The 27761-nt window shown below is 40.1% G+C and overlaps 1 protein-coding gene across 1 annotated transcript; it reads left to right on the forward strand.

Annotated features, from left to right (window-relative positions):
• On the forward strand, positions 1-27761 carry Polb (DNA polymerase beta). The gene is made up of 14 exons (XM_027395275.2): positions 1-159; positions 343-400; positions 4524-4590; positions 8602-8676; positions 9683-9741; positions 11719-11768; positions 13922-13973; positions 15236-15290; positions 15371-15443; positions 15913-15983; positions 18342-18428; positions 24839-24903; positions 25814-25953; positions 27513-27761. Exons 1-14 carry the CDS (start codon positions 99-101, stop codon positions 27605-27607), a joined length of 1008 nt encoding a protein of 335 aa, XP_027251076.1. The 5' UTR covers positions 1-98; the 3' UTR covers positions 27608-27761.

Raw genomic sequence — 27761 nt, forward strand, 5'->3', positions numbered from 1 at the left:
GCCCCGCCCCGTCGCCTGGCGCGTGACGTCACCACGCTGCGCGCTGTCAGGGCCGCCATTGTCCCACCGGCAGCTCCCAGGTACGGGACCCCGGCGCCATGAGCAAACGCAAGGCGCCGCAGGAGACGCTCAACAGCGACATCACCGACATGCTCGTAGGTGAGTCCCGGGACGCCCTGCGGTGCCACTCCTCAGCCGGGCCTCGCTGCTGTCTCCCCTGGTGGCAACCGCAGCGTCCGTGCCGGCTGCGTCAGTCCCGGCAGGACCCACCCACACCCCCTTCCCGTGACCGCAGTTCCCCGCTGCGTGCTTGTTCACTCGAACTCTTTGTTGTCTTCTCAGAACTCGCCAACTTTGAGAAGAACGTGAGCCAGGCCATTCACAAGTACAACGCGTACAGGTACGTTGTTGGCTCGCATTCCAGGACATCCTGGTTTGGTGTAGTCATTTAGCCGGGATAGAGTGCGGGTGTCCAAGGATTGTTTGGACGACCCGAAAGAGGTTTTAAAAAAGCAAAAACCGAGTGGCACTTTATTTAACATATACAGAATTTTGGCTGAGACTTATAGAGTTAATTCAGGTGAGTTTACAGTTGTGACTGAAAGTAGAGGTAGTCTATACATATATCCCCACCATTATCTTGAGTGACTGGAAATTCACTGTGACTTTAAAACATAGTGAACAACCAGTAGATGAGATCTGTATAATGAAATAGATGTGGCAAGCCCTCGGGAAGCAGAGGCAGATGATCTCTGAGTTAGAGGCTATCTTGGTCTGCCGAGAGGGTTCCAGGACAGCCAGGGCTACACAGAGAAACACTCGTCTCAAAAAAACCCAAACAAACAAACAAACAAACAAAAGCCCAAACAAAAAAAGAATAGATGTGGTTCTGTTTTGACTATAGCTGATCCTGTCACCTTCCTGAAAACCCACTGGCCATCACCCCAAACCTTAGCAGGCATCTTTTCCTAGCCATTATTCCCACAGTTACCTACTTCAGGTACTTAGCCTATAAACATGCCCAAAGCCCTCAGCTTTTAAAAATAAGAGCAAACTGTCCTCATTTTCCCAAGCTAGCTCTTTCCTCTTTACAATTATTGTTCTTTGGTAGTCTGTTCCATGCCAGAATTTCCTCATCTGGAGTCATCATCATCATTATTATTATTGAGATTATAATTATATCATTTCTGCTTTCCCTTTTTTTCCTCCAAACCCTTCCATATGTTCCCTCCTTTAGCTTTCAAATTCATGGCCTCCTTTTTTAAAATTAATTATTGTGTAAATATTACATATGTATATTCTTAAATATATAAATATAATGTGTTCAGTGTGTATAATGTTACTTGTCAGGGCTTACTATTTGGCATTGGCTAACCAATTGGTGTGCTCTTCTCTGGGGAAGACTATTTCTCTGCTTTCTGCATTCCTTAGTTTCCTGTAGGGTTGAGGTCTTGACCACTTTGGTGTGTCTATTTGGCCTTGTTTAGCTCATATTTAGGCAGTCACATTAGTGAGACTCTATGGGTGTGGCTCCTGATATTAGGTAACACAGTCTCATAGCAAGCTCCCTGATCCTCTGTCTCTCACAGTCTTTCCATTTCCTCTTCCGCAATGTTCCCCGAGCCTTAGGTTTGAGAGTTATTTTGTAGAATCCATTAGGACTTGGCTCCATAACTCTGCATTTTGATTGGTTGTGTTTTTTTTTAATGGTCTCCATCTGTTGCCAAGAGAAGTTTCCTCGATGAGAGGTGAAGGCTACACTTATCTGTGTGTATAAGGCTGAACATTTAGAATGTGGTAAGGGGTTAGGCCAGTTTAGGAAAGTGGTGGTTGTAGGCTCTTCACCAGCCCTTAGTAGTTTCCAGTGTCAGACATAGTTTCCCTCTTGATGAGTGAGTCTTAAGTCCAGTTAGAGAGCTATTGGTTACCACTAGGATATGTGTGCCACCACTGCCCCCTTAGAGTTATCATGCCATGCATGTAGTCTTTGTGCTTCATAGGTGTCATCATAGCTGGGTAGGACTGTTGGTTGCTTCCCTCCTTGGGAAGCTTGCCTGGTGCCTTATGATACCATGAAAGCCAGTCTTCAGAGAAGGGACATTTAGGTCAGTTCCAGCTCAGAGGCCTGTGTCTGAAGTACTTAGTGTCTTCAGCAATAGGGACTTACCTTCTACCTCTGGAGTGCCACCAGAGGCAATAGTAATAGCCTGTGTGGTTTGGGAGTCTCCAGCACTGCCCTGGCCAAAAACTCAGAAGAGGTCTTCTTGTGCCTGGTCTTAGATTTTTGTTAGGTATTCTTTGGTTCTTGGATGGAGCATTGTCTGCCCAGATTTTAAACTGTGTGTGTATATTTATACATAGACTTATGTTTATTATAGGCTTTTTTAGGAAGATGGTAAATAATAGGATCCCTTCTGATACTTTCAGACATCCATTCTGTTCATTTATCCTGCTTCTCCATTATCACTTGTACCTTGCTCTTTTTTCCCATCCCTCACTCCATCATCATGTGCACCTCGCTGTTCCTCTCTCTACTGCTCCCCAAAGCCCCTCTCCTACCCAGTTTCTGCAGTTACTCCAAGGTAGGTATTCATATTTGAAGATGTTGAGCTAGAAGCCTCCAATGAGAAAGGACACGTGTTATTTCTCTTTCTAGGTCTGGGTTACTTGATAGGACCTTTTCTAGTTACATCCATTTACCTGTAAAGTTAGTGGTTTCATTTTTATTTTGTTGTTGTTGTTGTTTTATTGTTCTTGTTTTAGGTAGGGTCTCTCTCTGTACCTCTGGCTGTGCTGGAACTCACTATGTAAATCATGCTGGCCTTGGACTCATAGAGATCCTCCTGCATCTGCCTCCCAAGTGGGCCATCACAGCCATTTTTTTTTTAAATAGCTGAATAATATCTACAGTTTCCTTATCCATTTGTTGACTGAAGGACATTTAGGTTGCTTCCACTTCCTTGCTTTTGTAAATAGAGCAGCAATTAACATGGCTGGGCATGTGTCTATGGAATAGGATATCAGTCTTTTGGGCATATGCCAAAGAGTGGTCTAGCTGGGTCATATGGTAAATTTCTTTTTAGCCTTTTGAGAAATTTCCCCAAGTAGCTGCACTAGTTTGCAATTCTACCCACAGTGACAGCATTTGTTGTTGGTTGTTTTGTTGACCTTTGCCATTCTGATTGGGTTAAGATGAAATTTCAAAGTTTTGATTTGCATTTTCCTAATTGTAGAGATGTTGAAAAATTTTGAGATATTTCTTAGCCATTTTTATCTCTTTTGAGCTCTCTGTTCAGATCTCTGGCCCATTTTTTTTTAATAACTCATTGGTTTGGCTTTGTCATTGTTGTTCATTAGGTTGAGTTTTATTGTTATTATTTTGTTGTTATTTGCTTTTTCAGTTCTTTATATTAATCCTCTGTCAGATGTGTAGCTGGCAAAGATTCTCTCCCATTCTGTGGGCTCCTTGTCACCTGGCTGATTGTTTCTTTAGCTGTGCTTTTTAGTTTTATGAAGTCCCACTTGTCAGTTTTTGGCCTCATGGAGTTCTTGGTCAAATGGAGTCTTACTCAGAAATTCCCTTCCTACATCTATATCGTGGACGGTACTGCCTATGTTTTCTTCTAGAAGTTTTAGGGTTAGATTTCAGGTTTAGGTCTTTGGTCCATGTGCAGTTGGTTTTCATTCTACTGCTTGTGGACATCCAATTTTCCCAGAAGCACTTGTTGAAGATACTTTCTAGAACTGTACGGTATGTTGGATGCTGATTCAAAGCATCTACCACCTTCTGGAGAACCCGGCCCTAAGCCTCCAGGCTGCTGCCAGCTAACTGGTCCTGTCTTCCAAAGGCCATTCTATCTTTCTCTCAGGCCAGCTGCTTCAGGGTGGTAGGGAACATCGTAAGACCAGTGAATTCCATGAATGTGAACCCACTTTGCACTTCTCTGTTGTGAAGTGAGTTCCTTGGTCAGAAGTAGTGCTGTGTAGAATACTGTGATGGTGGATAAGGCATTCTGTAAGCCCACGGATGGTGGTTTTAGCAGAAGCATTACATGTAGGAAAGGCAAATCCATAAACAGAGAAAGTATCTACTCCAGTAAAGACAAACTGTTGTCCTTTCCATAGAGGAAGTGGTCCAATGTAGTCACCCTGTCACCAGGTCTCTGGCAGATGACACCAGGAAATGGTGCTATATCTGGTACTCAGTGTTGGTCTCTGCTGTTGGCATATCTGGTAGTCAGGAGCAGGTGTAGCCAGGTCAGTCTTGCTGAGTGGCAGTCCATGTTGTCAAGCCCACGCATAACCTCCATCTTCTTCCCCAGATCTCTTTTTCACCAGTTTCCAATCATACTCTTTCCAAGTCTCTGAACATCCAGTGATCAAGTTTTAAGCTTTCACGTAGTAGAAACCTAGATATATTTGTAAAAAACATTAATGTGAGTATTCGTATGTATATTTCAGTTAAGAAAAAAAGTGTTTGCTGGATTTTCAATCACTTTTCCCCCTCCCCCTTTTTTGTATAGAAAAGCAGCATCTGTTATAGCAAAGTACCCACACAAAATCAAGAGTGGAGAAGAAGCTAAGAAACTGGTAAGCTTAATGAGCATGTAGTTGAAGAGTTCTTGCGTGTAAACATTTGATATGTCTCCATATGTCTCCGAAGCACCTTTGACCCCACAAACCAATTTCACTGCTCCCAATTTCTTAGAATAATATTAATATTTTCCAAGCTCACATACTTTTATTTGGAAGGGAGAAGTTATGCAGTCTGTTTCCTTTCTGTACTTTGCCATACGCCCAGTCCATGCACTTGTTCTCAAACTGAAGCTGACATTGACTCTGAGTCCTTTAGAAGGCCATGGTCACAGGGGATGCTGTCAGTCTAGTTAGAGTGGTCCCCAGGTATAGGAATTCCAGAGAGCTTCCCAGCCAGTCAGCATGTTATGTTATATTATAGTAGCACTGTTTCTATGAAGCCTTCTATGCCAGAAGTGTCATGGTTACTTGAGGGTCACATCTTGGTGATTTGTGATATCATGGAGAGTATCCTGGGCATCTGCCTATGAATGCTCTTTCTCATCCAAACCTCACTAAGTGAGCTGAAGTTCCTCACATTAAAGGACCATATCTGACCTCTCTTTTGTTGAAGAGGCCAAGCTGATATGACTTTTAATTTAGTCCAGGTACTGAGAGTGTTGCTTCTTCCCATTGTTCTTATTTGTGTTTCACAAAAGTCCTCTGGACTTTAAATACCACTGTTTGGCTGTCCTTGACTTTCTCATGAGAAGAGCCTTGAGAATATGAGCCTTATCTTTCCTTATATTTCCATTGTTGAAAGTGGTAACATTCCCGTAAGTCTGATACTCACTCTTCCATAACTGAGTGAGGAACTTCACATTACCATGTGTCACATCTTAACCTTGTGCTTGTTACGAAATCAAAATGCTTCAGTGTTTGGGTTGTAAATCCTGTGTGCTGTAAGCTGTGTTCAATGTCAGCAGATCTTTCCTAAATATGTAAGCCACCAAGTTAAAAGTGCGCTAGATTTTAATTCTTGTTCTATGCTTCTGTCTTGGCATAAATCTAAAAAGTCATTCCTAGTTCCATTTTGTCCTTTTATCACCACTGACGGTCCCTTTTAGGGCATTATTGCAAATAGCCCACTGATTTTTTTAATGAGTCTTGAAAACCTGATATAGGTCGCCCCAATCTGAATATGGCCTCCAAAGCAATAAAAAGAATCTAAAACTTTTATGACTCAACTTAACATTAAAAATATTATTCTTGAGTTCGAGACCAGCCTGGTCTACAAGAGCTAGTTCCAGGACAGCCTCCAAAGCCACAGAGAAACCCTGTCTCCAAAAACCAAAACAAAACAAAAAAACCAAAAATATTATTCTTTTTTATGATTATTTAAGAATCTCAGGTCTATCTGCTGTCTGCCTCCTGTGAATGCTTCTGAATAATTCTAGAAATCTGAAATTTCCTAAGTGAGCTGTTTGCCTTTTATTCTTTTATAAATTATCAAATACAGAATGTAAAAAGGTGAATGTAGGGCCAGACGTTATGGCACATGCCTTTAGTCCCAGCACACAGACACAGAGGCAGGCTAATCTTTATGAATTCAAGACCAGTTTGGTCTACATAGTGAGTTCCAGGTCAGCCAGAGCTGGGGGGGTAGGGTTGGGGAGAAAGCAAGAAACTGAGTTATGTCATATTATTGTGCATATTGAAGGTTTAAACAGGGCTTGGCCAGATGGGTCAGTAGATGAAGGAACTTGCTGCCACACCTGCTGAGCTTGAGTTCAGTCCTTGGGACTACATAGTAAAAGGAAAGAAATGACTCTAGCAATTTGTTCTCTGACCATCACATGCACAATATAGATGTGGGCTTACACTCTCTCAAATAAATAAAAAAGAGGACCAATAAACATGAAGATTCATTAATAAAGTTAGATTGAGACAAGATGCTGTGTAGTACCTGTCAAATTATCAAGTATAATATGACATGTGAACAGAATGTTTAGTGCTTAAGGAAGTTATTCATTGGTATAGTCTTTCTGATGCATCATTTGACAGACGCAGTATATCTTTTCCCCCATCACCCCATCCCTCCACCCCACCCCACCCCCACTCCCCGGCCCTTTTTGAGACATAATGTCATTATGTAGCCTTGGCTGGCCTGGAACTCACAAAGATCCCCTGCTTTAGCCTTGGGAGAGCTGGAATTAAAGGTGACTCCATGAAATATGTATATTTTGACCCAGGATTTTCACTTCAAAGATTTTGTCCTAAGACCAAATAGAGCTAATAAGTAACAAAACTTCATTAATTGGTAACCTTGAGCAAGTATATGCCTAAGCACTGAGGAAAATGCAGTAAAAAGACAGGATCTTTATTCTTTTATGGTTTATAGTTGAGATGAATGCTATCTAGTATGGCAACCATGAGCCGCTTCTAGCTATTGAATTCTTGAAACGTGGTTACTGTAGCTAAAGAACATAAAATCTTAATTACAATTAAATTGTCATGTGTCTAGTATAATAATAACAAGACCTTGTTGAATGTGCCCATCTGGTAGTGGTTTTCGCTGTGGGGTGTCTAGACTAGTAGCATCAGTACTATATGGTGACGTAGAAGTGCAGATTGTTCTTCTTACTACTGACATGTGACACAGCAAATCAGAAACTCTAAGGTGAAACAAATCAGAAATTCTAAGGCGTTTGAGACAGGGTTTCTCTGTGGTTTTGGAGGCTATTCTGGAACTAGCTCTTGTAGACCAGGCTGGCCTCCGTGTTCTTTGTTTTAATTTAATTTGTTTTTTTGTTGGTGATTTTTCAAGTTAGGGTTTCTCTGTAGCCCTGGCTGTCCTGAAACACTCTCTGTAGACCAGGCTGGCTACAAACTCAGAGATTGGCCTGCCTCTGCCTCCTGAGTGCTGGGATTGAAGGTGTGCACCACCACCATCCAGCTCTTTTAGTTTTTTTTAATTAAAAAGAAATTTTGTTATGTGTATGTGTATATTGTTATGTGAGTTTATGTGCACCGTGTACATTCCGGAGGCCAAAAAGAGTTCCTGGAATTGAAGTTAACAGTTGTGAGCCACTCTGTAGGTACTGGGAACTGAACGTGGTCTTCTGCGAGAGCAATAAATGCTCTTAGCTGTTGAACCATATTTCTAGCCCCAATATATCTACTTTTTCTTAACACACTTAAAACAAACTTATTTTGCCAGTAATTACTGCAGTTTTTTTTTTGTGTGTGTGTGTGTGGCTGCATATTAGTTCATTAGTTCATTTATTTAACAGATATCCTACTTGTGAATCTTAGATTGGTTTTCAATATTTGGCATAATTATAATGTCGCTATGGACAATCCTGTTCTAAGAGAGTCTCAGTTAAATAATACAAGCAAATGTCAGCGGATGGGAGTACAGGTGATTTTTTTCCATTTAATTTTCGGGACAGTGAGATTAATAAGCCATCTTAATACTGTGTGAACTTAATTTTCACATTTCCCTTTTTTAGTTAAAAATTGTTTGCATTTATTTATTTGAGGTGTGTGTGAATACATGCATGCAGTGGTGAATGCGCAGAGGTCAGAGGACAACTTGCAGGAGTCAGTTCCCTTCTTCAACCATGTGGGTTCCACGGATTAAACTCGGGTCATCAGGCTTGGCCACAAGTGCCCTTACCCACAGAGCCATCTTGCCAGCTCTGTTTTCTCAGTTTTCCATAATAAAAGTAACTGTGTGGGGGGGGGCGGGAGGGGGGGTGGTGGTGGTGGTAGTGGGTTACTGGGAGCTCATCCAGGTCCTCTCATGTGTCAGGTAGCCACTTTCCCACTGACCTACATTTCCATCCCATAGAAGTTAATTTTATGTAAACAAGAGTCATTTAAAGTTATTTTCTAGTATTTCTCTGTTATCTTTTAATCATTTTACTCTGGGGAGTTTCTTCCCGGGGTTCAGTTTTCTGTACCTTTTGATTCAAAACTTGTCCAATAACCCCTTTGTCTTACTCCTCAGTGCTTATCTTTTAGTGATTTGGTAAACATAATATTTAAATGACTTTTTTTTTTTTTTACATTTTTTCTGTATAGCCAGGAGTTGGAACAAAAATTGCTGAAAAGATTGATGAATTTTTGGCAACTGGAAAATTGCGTAAACTTGAAAAGGTAACATTTCAACTTGATTCTTTTTTTGAATACAGTATCCTCCCCTATGGCACAGAGCAGAATAATTGATGTGACTGGGCTTAGTGAGACCCAGAAGCAAACATGATTGCACTTGTGGCATTAAGCATCCTGATTTGCAAATGCAAGTGTTGCTTCTATAATACTCAGTTGGCAGAACAGGAGGAGCATGCCTGTGGCTCCATCTGTACTGGGCAGGCTGAGGCAAGGAGGTCTCTTGATCTGATGAGTTTTAGCCCAGCCTGGGCAGCATGGTAAGGCTGTCTCAAAAGAAAAAGAACCTCTTTTCCCGCTTACTGTATGTGGCCTTGAGAGACTGTGACTGTCTGGTAGAGTTGCCTCTCAATGTACCATTCAAAGTGATGTGTTTTGATGGGGAAAAAAAAAAGCATTAACCTTCATACATTCAGTCTATGCCTGAACTCTCCTGAGCATTTTTTAATTTGTTTGCCTTAATAATATCATTTCTGGTCTTTTGTGAGCAGACCTTTCTTTTTCTTTCTTTCTTTCTTTTTTTTTTTTTTTTTTTTTTTTTTTTTTTTTTTTGTTTCTCTGTGATGTAGCTTTTGGAGCCTGTCCTAGAACTCGCTGGCCTCGAACTCACATAAATCCACCAGCCTCTACCTCCTGAGTGCTGGGATTAAGGGTATGTGCCACCACCACCCAGTTTGAACAGATCTTTTAAAAGTATCAGAAAATTGAAAAGACAGTGGGTATAAATATTCATACTACAAATGCAGCTACATGAGGTGATGCATTTTTAATTAGCTAGATCTTATTATTCTACAACATATGTATAAAAACAAAGCCAAAACATACCATATATTGCAGAAAATGCATGTGACCTGCATAGTTAGTGGGCAAAAACAAAATAGCTAACTACTTAGGTCACATGTGATTCCTGCAAATGCAAATAATTTCTTGCTTTATTTTTAGCAGGTTTACAAAGCATTCCTAAATTGTTAATAGATTTTATTTTTCCTTAAAGATTCGTCAGGATGATACGAGTTCATCCATCAATTTCCTGACTCGAGTTACTGGCATTGGGTGAGAACTCTTTCCTAAGCATTCAGTGCTGTAGATTAGTCTTATTATTATGTCAACCAAACTAAATACATGCTGTTTCCTTTCAAAATTTGCACTTCTCCACCTACTTTCATGCCTTTAGTTCATCCTTGCATACCGTAGGACTCTGCAGCCGGTCCTCTAGCTGCTGCTAACCCATCTGAGGCTAGTGGTGTCATCTCCTTCCTGAACCTACCTGATTCCCAGACAGTGCTTTCTTCCCCATCCAAACTTCAGCATGCTTTTACGTCTTTTTATTGTAGATAGTGTGTCTGCTGTATGTTTATCTTGAGTATTTCTTTACAGCACCATGTGAACTTGGAACAAGAACTCAGCCATTTTAAAAATGTGGGCTAACAAACTTTTTATCTTAATATTTGGGGCTAGCAACAATGGGAGCTCTTTGAACACTGGACACATGAAAGGTTAACACTGAAATATTAGGTCTGTGGTACTTTATGCTTCTTCAACTTTATGGGTTAAGACATTCCTTTAGATGTATGATAATGGTCCAGTAAGTGACCTTTATTAAAGTTCTAAACATGGAAAATTGAAAATCAGCCTGACTCCTCAGAGATCCGAGGCTACTTTAAAAATGTCTATGTGAAGATAATTTAGGGAACATTTGGTATATTGCCTTCTTTTTCAGGAAAGAAAACTGAAATATACATAGAAAGTAAGCAGCTGTTGCATAGCCAGAGTTAAAAGCCATGTCTTCTGGCTCCCTGGTCAGTTTTGTTTCTTCTTTGCCACAGTGCCTCCCAATGTCAGTGTCAGTTTCTGCACCACATATAATATGATTGTACAGTCTCCCATACTGGTGTGGTGTGTGTGTGTGTGTGTGTGTGTGTGTGTGTGTGTGTGTGTGTGTGTGTGTGTGTGTGTGGTGTGTGTGTGTGTGTGTGTGTGTGTGTGTGTATGTGTCTGTCGTGTACATTCCTCCTGTTCTCTTACTTTACCAGACCATCATACTATATGTGTTTGTGTGCGTGTGTGTATGCCTCCTATTCTCTGCTCTTACTTTATAATACTGAAAAGTTGGCACAGTGTAAGAGGGTTGGGAAATATATGTGCTATTTCTATTGCCACTGTCAGCTAAATTGTTTACCATAACACATCACTTTATTGTTGAACCCAGTAATTGTGGTGATAATCTATAAACCCAAAGCAGGTTTATGACTGGCTTTTCCTCATTTCTAAAAGCTATTCATTGTGCTCAGAGGAAGACCCAAACTTACCACGATGGCTTATGGAGTGCTCTAGCATGTGACTCCTGTGTACCACTTGTTGGTATTTCGTATCACCCTATGTCATTCGGCTGTACTAATTTCCTCTTGAACAAGCCAAGCTCATGCTTACCTGGGGCTCATGAATTGTTTCTCTACCTGAAATGTTTTTTTCTTTGGTCTCCCAAACAGCTGGCTTTCATCATTCATATGCCAACTCAGTGTCTCAGAGGTCTGTACTTGCTGTCCAGTCAAAAGTGAGATGCAGCTGCTCTGTCTTGTCACACTATATTCATCTACCTGACATTTTCTTGTTTTATTCATATCTACTGTCTTTCTCTACCTACTGGCGTATAGGTAGGCAAATGCCAGGACTGTTATTTGTCTTATTTGTGTAGTGTTTCCAGCAGTGTGTGTGGCACATAATAGCCCACAGTAAATCTCAGTTGAGTTAATGAGTGTTCAAGGGCACACAAGTCTGTGCATGAGCATTGTGACAGCTAGCTGCTTAGGTGACTTTTTATGTTCAAGTTCTTGGTTGACCACCAATTGACTCAAGATCCAAAAATTCTTTGTGTAAAATGGACATGAGCAAAGTAACCATGCAGATTAAGCTGCATGTTAGTCTTGTTAGCTTAATAATAAGCTCTGTACCTGACAATAAAAGACATAGTTGATTATCACAAAGACCTTGAGTTTCACCTGATATTGAAATGGTGTTTTGTTGTTGTAGTCCATCTGCTGCAAGGAAGTTTGTAGATGAAGGAATTAAGACATTAGAAGGTAAGTACCACATGAGCCAGTAAGTCCAAGGGAAATCTCTAACAAGGTCATCTTGAAAATCTCATTCTCAATAAGTCACTGCACAGTAGAGAGCAGAGCTAGGGTGAGATCTACCTTCCTGCTTTGTGCTATATGAGCTGGAGAATGAGCTATAAAGCCATATTTGCGCTTTGGATCAGCATTTGTAATGGCAAGTCAAATAAAACAATAAATAGCAGACAGATAACAAAATGTCATCCAACCCAGCACTTAGCACATGTAACCCAAATCAATTGGGGAAGCCTCTTTAAGGCAGCCAGGTTTCGTCCCCAGTAGAGAGAGTCCTGAGAACAGTGTGCCCTCTGGGGGTCTTCTGAGTAAAGGGCAGTGTTCTTACTCTCCCTTGTTACAGAATTAAGAAGGCCTTGAAGGACACTTTGCATATGCTTGGGTCTGAAATGGGGGATGGGGGAAGCTGGATGGACAACCCCTCTTTGAAAGTTAGCTTCTCAGTAAGCTCAAATAGTGCATGACAGACTTCTCAGCGTACATACAACCAAGTAGTGATTATTTGAAAAATTTAGGTCTCAATTGCTTTTGTTTCTTCAGTGCTTAGACAGTGAAGTCTAGATCATACATGTTGAGAACATTTCTCTTAGAGATGTACAATGCTGTTGGAGGAATGTTTGCTTCCAAACAATGGGGGGAAATTAGAGCCAAACAATTTAGCATATTTTGCTTAACCTAAGGTAAGCATCCTTAAATGTAACTTATCTCCTCATATTTTCCCAAGAGGACATGGAGATTCATTTGCACATGCCTGTGGGGTGTTTACTCTGCTACCCTTAGCATAGGATGAAATATTTGTGGGGTTGGCTACTTCTAAGCTACCCAGATAGGTTAGGTGGACAGGTTTTGGAAACTGATTGAGATTTGAATGCCACTTCCAATATATCACTGTAGTAGGTTAACTTAGTTCTTCAGTTTCTGGGCCACATGATGTGTATTTCTGACTCGTGGGATTTGATATTATAATGTACATAAAGCACTCAGAGTATTTGATGAGCAGTAAGCACTTGAAGATGGTAATTGATGCTTGTGGGGTACTTTATGTCAGTAACATTACTGGTGAGCCAGATAGCCAGGAAATAAACTGCCTCAGTAGGAACATATAATTTATCCATCAGTGAGATGATTAGTCAAAAGATCAAGAACTTGTGAGTTTGACAAAGTTACTCACCAGGTAATTTCTAGAATCTCCTAGTTTTTATATTTTATAATTCAGATATGTAGTATAATAGTGACTGTGTAACAGACTTGTAATCCTTTCCATTTCATTTCAGACATATTTGGTAGTGTTTTCTCTGGGAGGTAGTATATATGCATGTATCATAAATATACATGTTATATTCTCCATTTCTTCAGAGGGAACTTATGTATCTATCAGTATACTAGTGATTAAATAAATTATATTTGAAGCTTAATTTGTCTTTTTCTTTAACAAGAAAATTGCTACTATATAAAGACACATTAATATTACAACTTTAGCAGATTAAAAGATAAAGATAATACCTTTCTCCATTAGGAGTTTTATCACAGTACCTTCACAAATTTGTCTCAATACTAACTGAATAAGAGAGCTAACACTTATAAGAAGATTGAGTGTAGACCAGACATGGTGGTGTATGCTTTTAAACCTAGCTCTTGGGAAGGCAGAGGCAGGCTGATCTCTGAGTTCAAGGACAGCAAGGACTACATAGTGAAACTCGTAGTTTCAAAAAAAAAAAATGTAGTCAGTTATAAAACATTGAGAAGCTGTGGGTACCATTGCTTCTATAAACAGTATAGTAAGCAATGTGTGGATCTGTTTACAGTGCTTTAACTGTAGCTAGCAAAATTGCCTGTAATTCCTGGTTGTTTTGTATACTCTTTCATGAACTTCTGATTGAAATTTTGACATATTACATAAAAATGATCTTAAAATCAGCTGTTTGCAACATTGATTTGAAAAGTTGTTTTTACTAGTTCTCAATATCTGTGGGGTTTTCCATCATGTTTTGAAAATCATGTCAATATCTTTTTCTTCGAATGTTTTTTGTAGGAAAGGTAATTAGGTTTAATATCTTTTGTAAACTGTATTCAAATTAAACAGCTCAACTTTATCTTCTCTTCAGATCTCAGGAAAAATGAAGATAAATTGAACCATCATCAACGAATCGGTTTGAAGTAAGAGAGCCAGTTTTCATACTTAAAATGTAAAAGCTTTCAGAGACATTCTTTTTTACTTTTTGAGATTGTAATATCATTATAATATTAACAACATTTCTCCCTTTTCTTTCCCCCTCCTTCACACATACCTTTCTTTACTCTCTCAAATTCATGGCCTCTGTTTTCAACAGTTTGTTACATGTTCGTGTATAGACATTCTTTCATACATCATAACCTTTAGACTTAGCTAAATACAACCATTTTTCTATTCAGAAATGCTAAATTTTTTGTAGTCTTATAAAGCTTGTGCTTGTGTACATATATTTTATTATTTATAGCTCCTCTCCCCGCCCCCCCACTTTCCCACTTTCTTTGGGCATTCCTTTCGTTCTTTTAACTTTAATTAGGGAACTTCCCTTTAAAGTATGGAGACCTGAGATCTGATACATAAAAACTAAATTGCACACATTTATGGGGTTAAAAACAAAAATTGCACATATCTATGGGGTACCATTATTACATGTATACATTGTATAACATTTTGTTACAACATGTTTTGTTACATGTATACATTGTATAATGTTTTAAATCGGGGTAAACATTCCCATATCCTCAACATTTATCATTTCCATGTTGTAAACATTCCAAATTTCATCTAGATTTCTGATACTGTGTGTTATTTTTATTTAGAAAGGAAATAAAACTACACATAGATTGTTTAGCATTTAGGTGTAGCCTATCAGACCCTCATTTCTGTTTTTGCAGTTTTTAGTGCTTTGACCTTTAACTCTTTAACCTTTCAAAGTAGAGAGCAGTCTACTTTGAAAACATGCAGCAGTAATTTATATATACTTACTGTGGTTTGGGTTGTTTGTTTAGACTCAATCTTGTGTATACTGAACTGGCCTTGAACTTGCTTGTAGCCAGAGAAGGATGGCCACATCCTCAGTGCTGTAATTGTGGGCATTGCCGCCATGCCTGGTTCATGCAGACCTGGAATGGAACCAGGGCTTTGTGCACACTAGGCAAAAAGTCTGCCCACTAAGTTGCATTCTCAGCTTCAGTTCTTTACTCCTGTTGTGTGAATGTGAAGACTGAAATTTACAAAGGATGCAGTTCAGGACTGTATCTCCACACACCTGCCCTGGCTTTCTTGTCTTCTCAGTGGGTTCTAGTCTTGGCTTCTGAGTATGATCTGCTTCTATGCTTGATATAGCAGACAGTTTTCAGAAAGATTAAAATGACCCAGAACTCTCTCTCCACTTGGTCTGTCTTTTTAGATATTTTGAGGACTTTGAGAAAAGAATTCCTCGTGAAGAGATGCTGCAGATGCAAGTGAGTGTCATTTAGTGCTCTTCATCAGCACTAGGAGGCCGGTCGCTTTTGGAATACTCACTTAACTCTTCTTCTGTTAGGATATCGTACTTAGTGAAGTCAAAAAAGTGGATTCTGAATACATTGCTACAGTCTGTGGCAGCTTCAGACGAGGTAACACACTTCATAATTTTGAGTTAATTATGGCTTAATGGTAAAGTTGCCTAGTGTATGTGACAAATGTGTATTAAAAAGATGTAATTCGATGGGCGGTGGTGGTCCACTCCTTTAATCCCAGCACTCAGGAGGCAGAGGTCTATGGATCTCTATGAGTCTATATAGTGTGTTCCAGGACAGCTAGGGCTATTACCTGTCCCTAAAAACCAAAAACAAGCAAACAAACAAACAGAAAAAGTAATTTGTGTCACTTCATAGACTTAGCAACATAGTATTAGTTAAGTCTACATGTTCATGGATGGGGAATATGTAAATCTGTTGTTTATCACACATACTCTGTTTCTGTCATACCTGAGTTAGAAACTCCTTACAGTGTAGAAGAAAGTTACCCTGTCAGAAGTGTGTGTGTCTTCTATTTCATTCTGGCTTGGTCTGGTTAGTTGGTATATGTTCTTTGTTATCATAGGTGCAGAGTCCAGCGGAGACATGGATGTTCTTCTGACCCACCCAAACTTCACGTCAGAGTCAAACAAGCAGGTATCTCACAATGTATAATCAGATGTGATCCATCTTACAAAGGAGGGAGTATCATTTCCTAACGGATAGTTGGATATTTTTACCATGTTCATTTATGGTGCTGGGGATTGAACTTGGGGCCTTGTTCATGCTAAGCAAGGGCTTTACCACTATGCTATAACCCTAACCTTTAAGCTTATTTTAATTTTTTATGAAGTGTTTTATATATATTTACATATATACAAACTATTATTTCAGATTAAGCATAAATGAGTGAATAAATGAATGAACGAATCATTTGGAATAGAATCTGCTAGTGCTCTTCATACCATGTAAAGTGAAGAAGTCCGGAAAAACTAATCTGAAAGAGCTTCTAAAGACAAGTAAGCACAGGGCCTAGATCCCACTCTTGAGATGTGAACACCTGTGAAGCTCCTGGTCCTATAGTGCAAAATTGTTGCCCATCTCTGATACGTAAGCCAGGACACAGACACTTGGCAACTTTCTGCCTGGGCAAGCCCAGAGCATTTTCCTGTAGTAGGAGGAACCCTGCCCTTTTTAGTGGATACATAGTGCCCACTAATAATCATCTGATTGTCTCTTATACTGATTGAGTTCTGTGAGATCACGGGCAAAATGAGGTTATAAAGAAAGATTCATAGTTTCTTTGGCCTACCCTTATATTTGAAAGAGATAAAACTCAGAAGATACTTTCAGAATTATTTACTATCAGTTTAGGAAATATGTAGCATAAAATATATTTTCATTTAAAGAGTTTTTTTCTGTTACAGTAGGGCCAGAGATATGGGTCAGCGGGTAAAGGTGCTTGCCTCCAAGCCTGACTATGTGAGTTCAATCCCTGGGACACACATGGTTAGGGAGAGAAAACGGATTTTCCCAAGCTGTTGTCTGACCACCACGTGTATACAATGGCATGTGCGTGTACACATACACAATAAATAAATGCAAATAAACTAATTGTAAAACTTTACTTATTGGAAAATGTATAAAGGCAAATATTTTAAATTTTAGAATATTATGCTTTTTAAAAATAGAGCTAGTTATTTGATTTGTGAATAAATAATTTGTGAAACCAAATTATGTTTGTTTATTCTCATTGAAAGCATAAATGGTTTCTAAGAAAACAAAGATCCATTGCATTTGATGGTCAGGCATAGTGACATGTGCTTATAATTCCAGCATTTGGAGGTAGAGGCAAGAGGTTCTTCCTGAGTTCAATGTTAGCCTGCTCTACAAAGTGAGTTCCTGGCCACCAGGGTTATGTAGCACGATCTTGTCTCCAAAAGAAAGAAGGAAAAGAAAAACAGTTCAATTTGGTGAGTTTTCAACTAGAAGGAAAATATACTCGACATATGAAACAGGTGACTGGGAAAATGGCTTAACCTGACCGCCAGAGTTGATTGGGTGGAGCCCACTTTAAAAGCCAGATGTGGTGGCTGGCATGCACCTGTAATCCCAGCACTCCATGACAAGATAAGAAGTAGACACAGAACCATCAGTGGAATGTTGCAGGCCAGCTTTCCTGAAAAATGCTGAGTGGAACCAAGAGACCCCCCACAGAATGAAAGTGCTGTTCCATGCACACATTGGTACACACACACACACAAACAAAAAATTTTGGAGACTTATGTCTGTAATTATATATGTATGTGTCTGTATAGAAATGTACACTACACATATGTGCACAGGTGCCCTCAGAGACCAGAGGTGTTGGATCCCCTAGAACTGCAGTTACAAACAGTTGTGAGCCACCTGATAATGAATGCTAGAAATTGAACTGGGGTCCTCTGGAGGAACAGTAAGAGTTCTTAACCACTGAGCCATCTTTCCAACTCCAAATAATAACTTTTCTTTTTGAAAGAAACAGTAACTCAGTAGGTAGAGTGTTTGACTTTGTAGGATTTAAAAGGGTGTGAATCCCTAGCAGTACATAAAACAGGGCATGATGATACAGCAATATGTTATCCTGGTCTACACATTTCTGTCTTTTTTTTTTTTTTTTTGAGACAGGGTTTCTCTGTGTATCTCTGGCTGTCTTGGACCTCACTCAGTAGACCAGGCTGGTCTCAAATTCACAGAGATCCACCTGCCTCTGCCTCCTGAGTGCTGGGGTTAAAGTCATGCACCACCACCACCCTGCTGGTCTACTTGTTTCTAACACAGCCTCGATAAACCTTCTCAAAGAAAGAAAGGAAGAAAAGAAAAGGAAAAAAAAGAAGAAACAGAGAAACAGATTAGGAGTTTAGGGGACATAGCTCAGTGGCAGAGACTAAGGCCCTGGGTTCACTCTCCAACACCAAAGAAAGTTTTCTTGTTGTAACAGTATTCTTTTTTATTTCTTGATGGTGATTATTTCAGCCGAAGTTGTTGCATCGTGTTGTGGAGCAGTTACAGAAAGTCCATTTCATTACAGACACTCTGTCAAAGGGCGAGACAAAATTCATGGTAAGTGTTCAAACTTAACTGTTACCTATAGCTTTCTGTCAACATCACAGATAGCTACAGGGCGTGGTGGCACACTTTAATCCCAGCACTCAGGAGACAGAGGCAGGAAGATCTATGTGAGTTGAAGTCACCCTGGTCTACATAGCAAGCTCCAGGACAGTCAGGGCTCCTTACATTGAAAGAGACCCTGCCTCAAAACAATAAAAACAAATAGCATAACTCTGAGAGCTTGGTAAAAGTAATCATCAGAATTTTTCTTGTAAACTCTGTTAATAATTTGAATCTTCAAAGTAAATATCATGCAGAATTTGCTCTTTAGAAATATTCATGACTGGCACACACTACTTTCTTAAAATAGTAAATGGTTTCATATTCTCTCACTCAGAAGTTTTTTGAGTGAGATGAGGCTAGAATTGCCTGATTAGTAATCTGTTAGAGCAGTGGAGGGAGAAAGGGGATCCAGGCTTATCGTAGGACACCCTGGAGAGGAACCATTGCAAGGAGCAGATAGAAGGGACACTTGTAGAGTTATTTCTAAGATCCACTATGCTGAACTGTCAGAATTCTGTGTACTTTGGATTGAGATGTTAACCTAGCACTCAGGTTAAGGCAGGAAGATTGCCATGAGTTCAAGTCCTGCTTAGGCTACATAGTGAATTACAGTCCACAGCAGGCTACAATGTGAAACCTTATTGCAAAAAAAAAAACAAAAAACAAAAAACAAGGAATATAGCAAATATATTGAAAACAGGTTTCTCTCTCTGAATAAGAAAACAGGAATGCTAATGGAAATACAGGTCCAAAATTCTTGCTTCTTTCATTGGCTTAACTTTATTCTGTTTACTTCATGTGGTCTCTTTTCTCCATGCTGCACTTTTCACATGTCACATGACTGAAAGGAAAGCAATCTTTCTGAGCATGAACATTCTAAACTTCATAAGAGCTTTGACACTTATATTTGATGGGGTTGTTAGCTGAAGTACAAGTTAGTGACTGAGAAAGACAAAATACATCATTATAAAGTAGAGTGGTGGTTTCCAGAGCCTAGGAGAGGGGAAATGAGGAAGCATTGTTTAGATACATAGTTTATGTGGGATAAAAATTAAAACGCTTAAAGACAAGGGTGATGACTGCACAGTGTATAAAATACCCAGTGCCGGAAAAACTTTTAATCTATGTATATTTAGCCACAACACAATCATGTCATTAACTGTGGTGATTTTAATGGACTGTGTCCATGTATTGCTTAAGTTAGTCACAGTATTATCTAAAGAACTTTGAGAAATATATTAAAATGTGCTTGCCAATTAACTATTGACTACTTGAAGACAAAGATCTTGAATGTGTCAGAGTTTGAGGACTTACTCTGTGTCCACAAGTAAACACACTCGTGAGATGGTATTGAAAATAGGGTTTGGGGCCAGTCACATGGCTCAGCAGTTATAGGTGTTTGCTAGGAAAGTCTATGATCTGAGTTTGACTCCTGGAATCCACATAAAGGTGTAAGGAGAAACAACTCCCTGAAGTTCTTCTCTGGCTTCCACACCCCCACAGGTGTGCCTAGTTTTCTTTTGGCTTCCACAGCTGTGCTTGTACACACACACACACACACACACACACACACCGATAAATAAACCTAGTTTTCTTTTGGCTTCCACACTCCCACAGCTGTGCCACACACACACACACACACACACACACACACACACACACACACACACACACACGATAAATAAATCTAAAATAAATAGAAATAGGGTTTGCATAAAGAACATTCTCTAAATCTTTAGTTTGAGTTTCACCCAGAAGGAGGGTGAGTGTAATTTATATTAAGAAACTTTTAAAACAGTGTCTTCCAGATATGACAGGACTGATAGATCTATGAACTCACAGAGAATGTGACAGCACACACAAAACCTGCACAGGTTCAAACCATACAAAATCCCAGCACGGAGAAGGAGAAGAGGACAGACACAAAGTCCTGCCCCTAGTGGAAAGGGAAAGCCACTGGATATATTGACCACACTGCAGGACAGACCCCAGTCTCAGGGATAGTTGGCTAACACCAAATGGACCCCATGGTTTTGGTTGTTGTTGTTTTTTGTGTGTGTGTATGTATTTTGTTTTGGTATTTTAGTCTTACTGATATTTTTTTTTCTTTTTGGTCTATTTTGATTTTCTGTTTTTTTGTTTTTCCTTTTTTTGTTTCTTTTTTTTTTTTTTTCCTTTGAAAGAAAAGGAAATTGGTGAGTAAGAAGGTGGGGAAAATCTGGAAGGAGCTAGAAAAGGGGAAACAATATGATCAAATGCATTGTATGGAAAACAATTTCTTTTTGAAAAAGAAATAAGCATCCAGTCCTAAGAACATGTGCTGATTAAGAATTTTTTATGAAGTTACAGACTGTCATTATAGGCCAGGGCATTTTGTGGTGTTTCTATGGCCTTTGTCTCTTCCTCTATGAATTTCTGTGACAGATAACTAGGTATAGCAATGTTCAGAGTTAGTGAACAGAGGTTAGGGCGTATGGGTTTGTATGTTCTGGCGGGGGTAGAGATCAAAGGTGCCTTTCTCATCGACTTCAGCTTATTTTCTGAGATAGGGCCTCTTGCTGACTCTGGACTCAGGCTGGTATAGACTGACTGCTTGATGAGCAAATCTGTGGGTCTTCTTAACTCTGCCTCCCTAGTACTGAGGTTATGGTGGTGCACTTCCCCTGCCATGGTACTAGGATCAAACCCAGGTCCTGGTTCGTGTATCGCAGTCATTTTGCCTACTGTGCTATCTCAAAGATCCTTAGCTTTTTTTTTCTTTCTCTAGCATATATTAACTACAATAATGAGTTTCATTATAACATTTTTGTGCATGTGTGTAAGATGTTATGACATTTTTGTGTATGTGTATAATATATTTTGATCATATCATTCCTAAGAGAGTTAGGAAGTCCTGGCTACAGGAACTTCAGGCAGCTGTTCATGTTACAACTGCGCTCCGGAAATAAAACAATGAATACTTATTCTCAGCTCGATCTCCTTTTTCTATGGTCCAGAACCTAGGCCCAGGGAAAGGTACTACCCACAGTGGACAGGTCTTCCCACCTAATCAAGATAATCTTCCACAGTCATTCCCAGAGCCCTGTCTTCCCAAGTGATTTGAGATGTCATCAAGTTGACTATTGAGATTAATTGCCACAGTGGCTCATGCCTATAATCCCAGCAGTAGAGAAACTAAAGCAGGAGAATTGCCAGTTTGAGGCCAGCCTAGGTAGTTTTTTGTCAACATGCCATTCACCTAGACATATCTGAGAAGAGAGACGGGCGTGGGGGTGGGCAGACAGGGTTTCTAGTCCTGGCTTTCCTGAAGCTTGCTATGTAGACCTCAAACTCACAGAAAAAAAACAGAATCTTAATTGAGAAAATGCTTCCATAAGACTTGTCTGTAGGCAAGACTGTGGGCATTTTCTTGGTTAATGATTGATGATTGCCTTGCTCACTGGATAATGCCACCCCTGGGCTGGTGGGCTTGAGTTAAATAAGAAAGCAGGATGAGCAAGGCACAAAGAGCAAGGCAGTAAACATTGGTTCTCTGTAGGCTCTGCTTCAGCTCTTCTCTTGATTTTCCTCAGCAACAGAGTATGAGCTGAGAGCTGTAAGAAGAAAGAAACCCTTTCTTCCTAAGTTGCTTTTGGTTTGGTGTTTCCTTACAGCAGTAGAAATGCTAACTAGCACAAGCCAATCTATATGGTTATACTATGATACCTTGTCTCGACAAAAACCGAAACTACAGTTGTCTAAGATAGTAGTAATCAAATCCTATGCAAACCAGCATATTCTAGATTATTTCTCTTATTCAATATTTTAATTTTTTAAAATATGTGTAAGTGATTTGCCTGCATGTATGCATTTGCACCACATGTGTACCTGTTTTTGTGGAGGTCAGAAGGGGCTGTCAGGCTCCTGGAACTGGAGCTACAGACACTGGGTGCTGGGGACAAAAGCTAGATGTTCCCGGAAGAGCAGCAAATGCTGTTAACTGCTGAGCCATCCATCTCTCCAGCCTCATAGGTTATTTTACAAAACCACAGTCTTTAGATTGTTGAACTGTTCTTTATATAAATGTAATACTTGGAAACAACAATCATTTCCTCTGTATTTAGATGTCTCAGCTTTATATAAGGTTGCTTACATTTAAATGACAGTACAAGTTATCTTGACTGCTCTGAGGACTTGAAAGGGTTTATTTTAGACTTTTAGCATGAAACAAAAATCTATGCAGTCTAAGAATTTTACAGCAACACAGGAACTCTTTAACATTAGCACATCAAAAAATAAACCTAGCCTTGAGGAAAAGAACAAAGCAGTAATGACAAACACCTTGGAGTCCAGGCGTCCTTGGCTGCTACTGAGTGCCTCTTGATAATTCCAGCTGAAAACAACTATGACCGGTCCACTTGAAGTTAAGTTGAAACAGAACTTGTTGATGCCAGGGAAGGTATGTTTCGTATTATCAAAATGAGCGTGTTTCATTTAGCTTCCAGCTAGAAGAACAGCTAATGAAAATACCCTTCTTAGATCAGACTTCTCTGTTTTGCTGAGTGAGATAGCATGGTTTTTAGTGACACATGAACTTGTACATTAGGTCTATGTATTGTTCTTAGAAATATGACAGTAGGTACTTGTAATTGGAAATATGGTGGTTTGGGGCTGGAGAGATGGCTCAGCACTTAAGAACATGCACTGTTCTTTCAAATGACCTGAGTTCAATTCCCAGGACCTGTATCAGGTGGTTCACAACTTACCTAGAACTCCAGCTCCAGGTGTTCCAATGCCTCTGGGCTCTGTGGACACCTGCACTCAATTATACACATACACCCACATTTACAGAGATGGTAAAAAGGCACAGCCTACTTCACATTTTACTTGTTATAATAAGAGGGTTTTTAATAATCAAATAAATTCCCATTTTACTGGTATGCTCTGTCCCAATGACTCTGCATTACCTTTGTCAAGTCTATAGCCCTAGCTCAAAACTACCATCTGCGAGTAATCACCAGACCTGAGGCCCTTCCCATTTGTACATAGTTAAAAATATAAATAAATCTTTAAAAGAAAATGTAAAAGTATAGTGAAAACCCAAGTATAGAGAAGAAAGATGATCCAATAATCTTGTCTTAATTTTTATTGTCTTTGTTTTGTGTCTTTCTAAGATTTCTCTGAACTCTTCTTCTATATCATATTTGAACTTTTCTTGAATGTTCATCTGTAGTATTCTGCCTGCCTCATGAATCATATTTATTGTTGTCCGTGAATATTACCGGCAGCTTTCTCAATTTGTTTGCTTTGTGCATAATCTTTATTTTATTGAGGTTGCTTTTTCCTGTTTGTTTTGGTCTCCGTCTTTCATACTTGGTGCTTTCCTTGACTAATCTCTAGTTTAGAATGTGCAAAGGCCAAATCCTAGAAGCAGAATCCTTGTTTACTCTCCATGTGGTTCGTTAGTCATGAATACAGAAGGTCAAGGTTGCACACTCTCATGTGCACACTGTATCAGAAATCTCTTTCTACAATGTCGAAATTCACTGAATGATAGTGATGTTTACAAACTACAGAGAGGCTTCTCACGGCCTGTGGTTTACCACACAGTTCCCATTCCCCAGCTGGTTCAATAAATTTTAACAAAGCTGGCTGGATTGTTGCTGGAAGCATACAGAACTGAGTAGTCATGGGGTCAGGCCGAGCCTCACAAGCACCAGGACCGCCAAGGCCAGGCCCAGGACTAGGTCTGGAGGGATGGGCAGGTGAACACATGCATGGAAGACAATGGGAATGTCACACTAAGCAGTGAAGATAGTTAGGAGTGCCCTGCCTGCCCATCTTTGACACATGCCCTTTGGTGATGCAACAAGTCATTGGGACCCTGGACTTGACAGTGTTGAGTGACCCTTTTAAAATAGGGGCTTCAGGTTGATGATTTACATTTCAGACTGGTTTTCCTAGCATAGGTTTAATAATCCATGTGCCCAGATGTTTCCAATCTTCTTTAATAGGTTTACAAATACCACTTTTCACCTTTAGGAGTAAGATTGATCTGTCCCTCATGGGTGGTGCTGGGTGGGTGAGTGGTCTCTCAGTGCACAGAGCAGTACAGTTGTGCTTTCTCTGCATTTGTGCTCAGAATTGAACCAAATGCTGCTTGTGACACGGAGTCACCCAGGGCAAGGCGTCTGAAAGCCACTGTCTCACAGAGCTGAGAGCAGCACACTGTCTGCACAGGATGCAGCCTGATCTCCTGACAGAGCTCAGAGATGATAAAAGTGCTCAAAGTTCTAGGACTGCTGCATCCCCTTTAACGTTTGATGAAAAATAAGCCTTAAGTTTAAGCTATCTAAACAGTCTTTAAAATATCCGTGTAGGGTGTTTGCCAGCTTCCCAGTAAAAATGATGAAAAGGAATATCCACACAGAAGAATTGATATCAGGTATGGTTCAGATTGTGTTTGTTGAATTCTTTTCACTCCTCTACTTCAGGTGACATAGATATGTAGAGCCTCCTTTTAGTAAGGGATGATAAATTCCTATAAAAATATAGCAGTGGCTGAACTGAGTACAAAATGGGAATGTCCCCAGATGTCAGTTTCTCCAGATTTGCCCCTCAGCAGAACACCAGCCCTGACATTGTAATAAGTAGATGTTACTTTTCATTTATGCACACCTTTCTTACTTACTGGGTGTGTAGCTGGAGTTTGGAGGTAAAAGCCTGGGCTCTGAGAACCTGAACTCTCTGCCTGTCCTCATATGTGACTGGGAAAGACAGATAGATGCAAGCTGCTAACATCCCCGGCTCCATTTTCTGGGCCCTGGCTTGAACTTTAGGCCTAATGGGGAAGAATTAGAGCAGGGACTAAGGGAGGTGAGGTGTGGACAGTAAGCAGTTCTGGAAAGGGTGTGGCCCTAGATCTAGCACTGTCCATGTGGTTCTTGAGGGATGGTCATTTCTGCTGCTGAGTGCAGCCTCAGCCTCACAAGTAATTGCCCTTGTCAGAAGGATGATCTATGCTATTTGAGGGTCCCCCATTCTGGAACCCCAAGTGACTCAGGAGGTTAGGGGAAGGTTAGGGACAATAATGAGAGTAAAGCAAAAAGCACAAGACCAAGGCAGTCCTGCTTTTAGTTGCCTTATGATCAGTCACTGTTTTAGCAAAAGTAGCTTGAAGCAGCATAGTTTCCAATTGCAAGCCTAAGTGACAAGATGGTCATCGAAAATCAACCTAACAACCTGTTTTTCTTAGGTTATGAGACCAGAAGACTTACTTTAGGTATTCTGATTTTACTGATATTAGAAAACCTTTGCTAAACTTGAAATATGTGGTTAAAATTTTTTTCCCTAAGGTTGATCCCCAAAGATCAGTATTACTGTGGTGTTCTCTACTTCACTGGGAGCGACATCTTTAATAAGAACATGAGAGCTCACGCTCTAGAAAAGGGCTTCACAATCAATGAGTACAGCATCCGCCCCTTGGGGATCACTGGTGAGTATCTGTGACTGTCTCAGCAGTCATCTTCCATCTAGAGAGAAGGTGCTTTCCACAGCTGTTTCCCTGAGGTTGTAAGCATGTGCCATTGTGCCTGTAATCCCAGCCTTGGGAGATCTGGAGGTTGGATCAGCCTTGGCTACTCAGCAAGTCTGAGGGCAGCCTAGGCAACTTGAGCCCCTCTCAAAAACTAGGTATTTTAAGATAACAAAGATTTCTAAGAAGACTCTTGGTGATCCTGCCATTTAATTGTAGCTCCTTTATGTTTTTAATCCCACAGGAAATAAAAGATGTTTAAGGCCTCAATTGATGGTGAATAAGGTGAAAGTGGTTTCCAGCTCTGTTAGAGTAGATGTAGCTTAGCTAGTGCAGTGCCTGCCTTGCATGCAGCCCCGGCAAAGCAGGGGGAACAGGATTAAATCCTTCCTAGCTACTTAGGATGCTTATTAAAAGATCTATCCAAAGATCTAAGACTTGTGAAGAACTTGGGTACCATTTCTTTTCATGTCACTGAAAGCGATGCCTGAGACTTCAGCAGTAGTAGATCATGTTCTTAGCATGTAATAAGGACCAGGTGCCATCCCCACCACTCCTACCCTCACAGGGGAGAATCAAACAAAAAAATTACAAAATAATCCCTGGTAATTATCTTCACTTCATGCTTTAAGATTCAAAGAGTAAGGTGAGATGGCCCAGCAGGTCAGGGCCCTTCCCAAAGCCTGCATTTGATTCCTGGGACCCACATGGTGGAAGAACTGATTCCTAAAACCCTTCATCTTCCACCTGTACCCCCTGTGCCATATGCATACCCACATGTAGACATGCATGCTTACACCACACACAAAAAAATTAATGAATGAGTGAATGTAATGTTTTTAAAATCAGGATTGATTGATCTCTATAACATTTCACAATCTACTGTATGGTTTACTAGGGAGAATGAACTGTTACCATTTTGTCTAAATGTTACATGAAAGAAGACTTCTATCATGTAGGTTGGAGCATTGCTTTTCAAATTTAAACATGCATTTAGTTCACGGGTCTTCATTAAATGTGGGTTTAATGGATACTACTTTCATGGGCACTCAGGCATCTGAATTTCATTAATTTTGGAGACAGGATAGCACTTTAACCCAGGTTGGCCTAGTCATGTACCACCACACCTGACTCAGGAGTCCATAATTCTGGTAGACTTCTAAGTGATGCCATTACTGTTAGCTTAAGAACCACAGTCTGAGTTGCAAAAGTAACTCAAGAATATTTTACGATAGGTACAATAGAGATCCAGTAAAGAGGAAAATCATGACCTAGGGCAGCTTTCCTGGCCACTGTTGGGGTACCCAGCTCTATAGCACTGGTAACATGTGACAAAACATGCATGCAGGCTTGTGTCAGAAAGTGGAGGGAAGGTAGGAACTTCTTCTAAATGGCTCAGTTACTTTCCCCTGTTCTGGAAATGGAACCTTGTTCGTGCTGAGTCAGCCAGGTTAGCTCACAGTCTGCAGCAATTAACTTCTCACACTAGTTTTTTGTTTTGTTGTTGTTCTCTCTTACAGGAGTTGCTGGGGAGCCCCTTCCAGTGGACAGTGAGCAGGACATTTTTGATTACATCCAGTGGCGATACCGGGAGCCCAAGGATAGAAGTGAATGATGCCACCACCCCTCCCACCCTGGCATATCCCACTAGGAGTCCTAATTTATTTCTTAACCTTTGCTATGTAAGGGTTTTGGTGTTTTTAAGTGATTGTTTCTTCTCCATGCTTACCATGTACTGTAGTCAATAAACCTCTTGAGCTATTATTGAA

The sequence above is a fragment of the Cricetulus griseus genome, assembly GCF_003668045.3.
Source record: "Cricetulus griseus strain 17A/GY chromosome 1 unlocalized genomic scaffold, alternate assembly CriGri-PICRH-1.0 chr1_1, whole genome shotgun sequence".
Taxonomy (NCBI): Eukaryota; Metazoa; Chordata; class Mammalia; order Rodentia; family Cricetidae; genus Cricetulus; species Cricetulus griseus.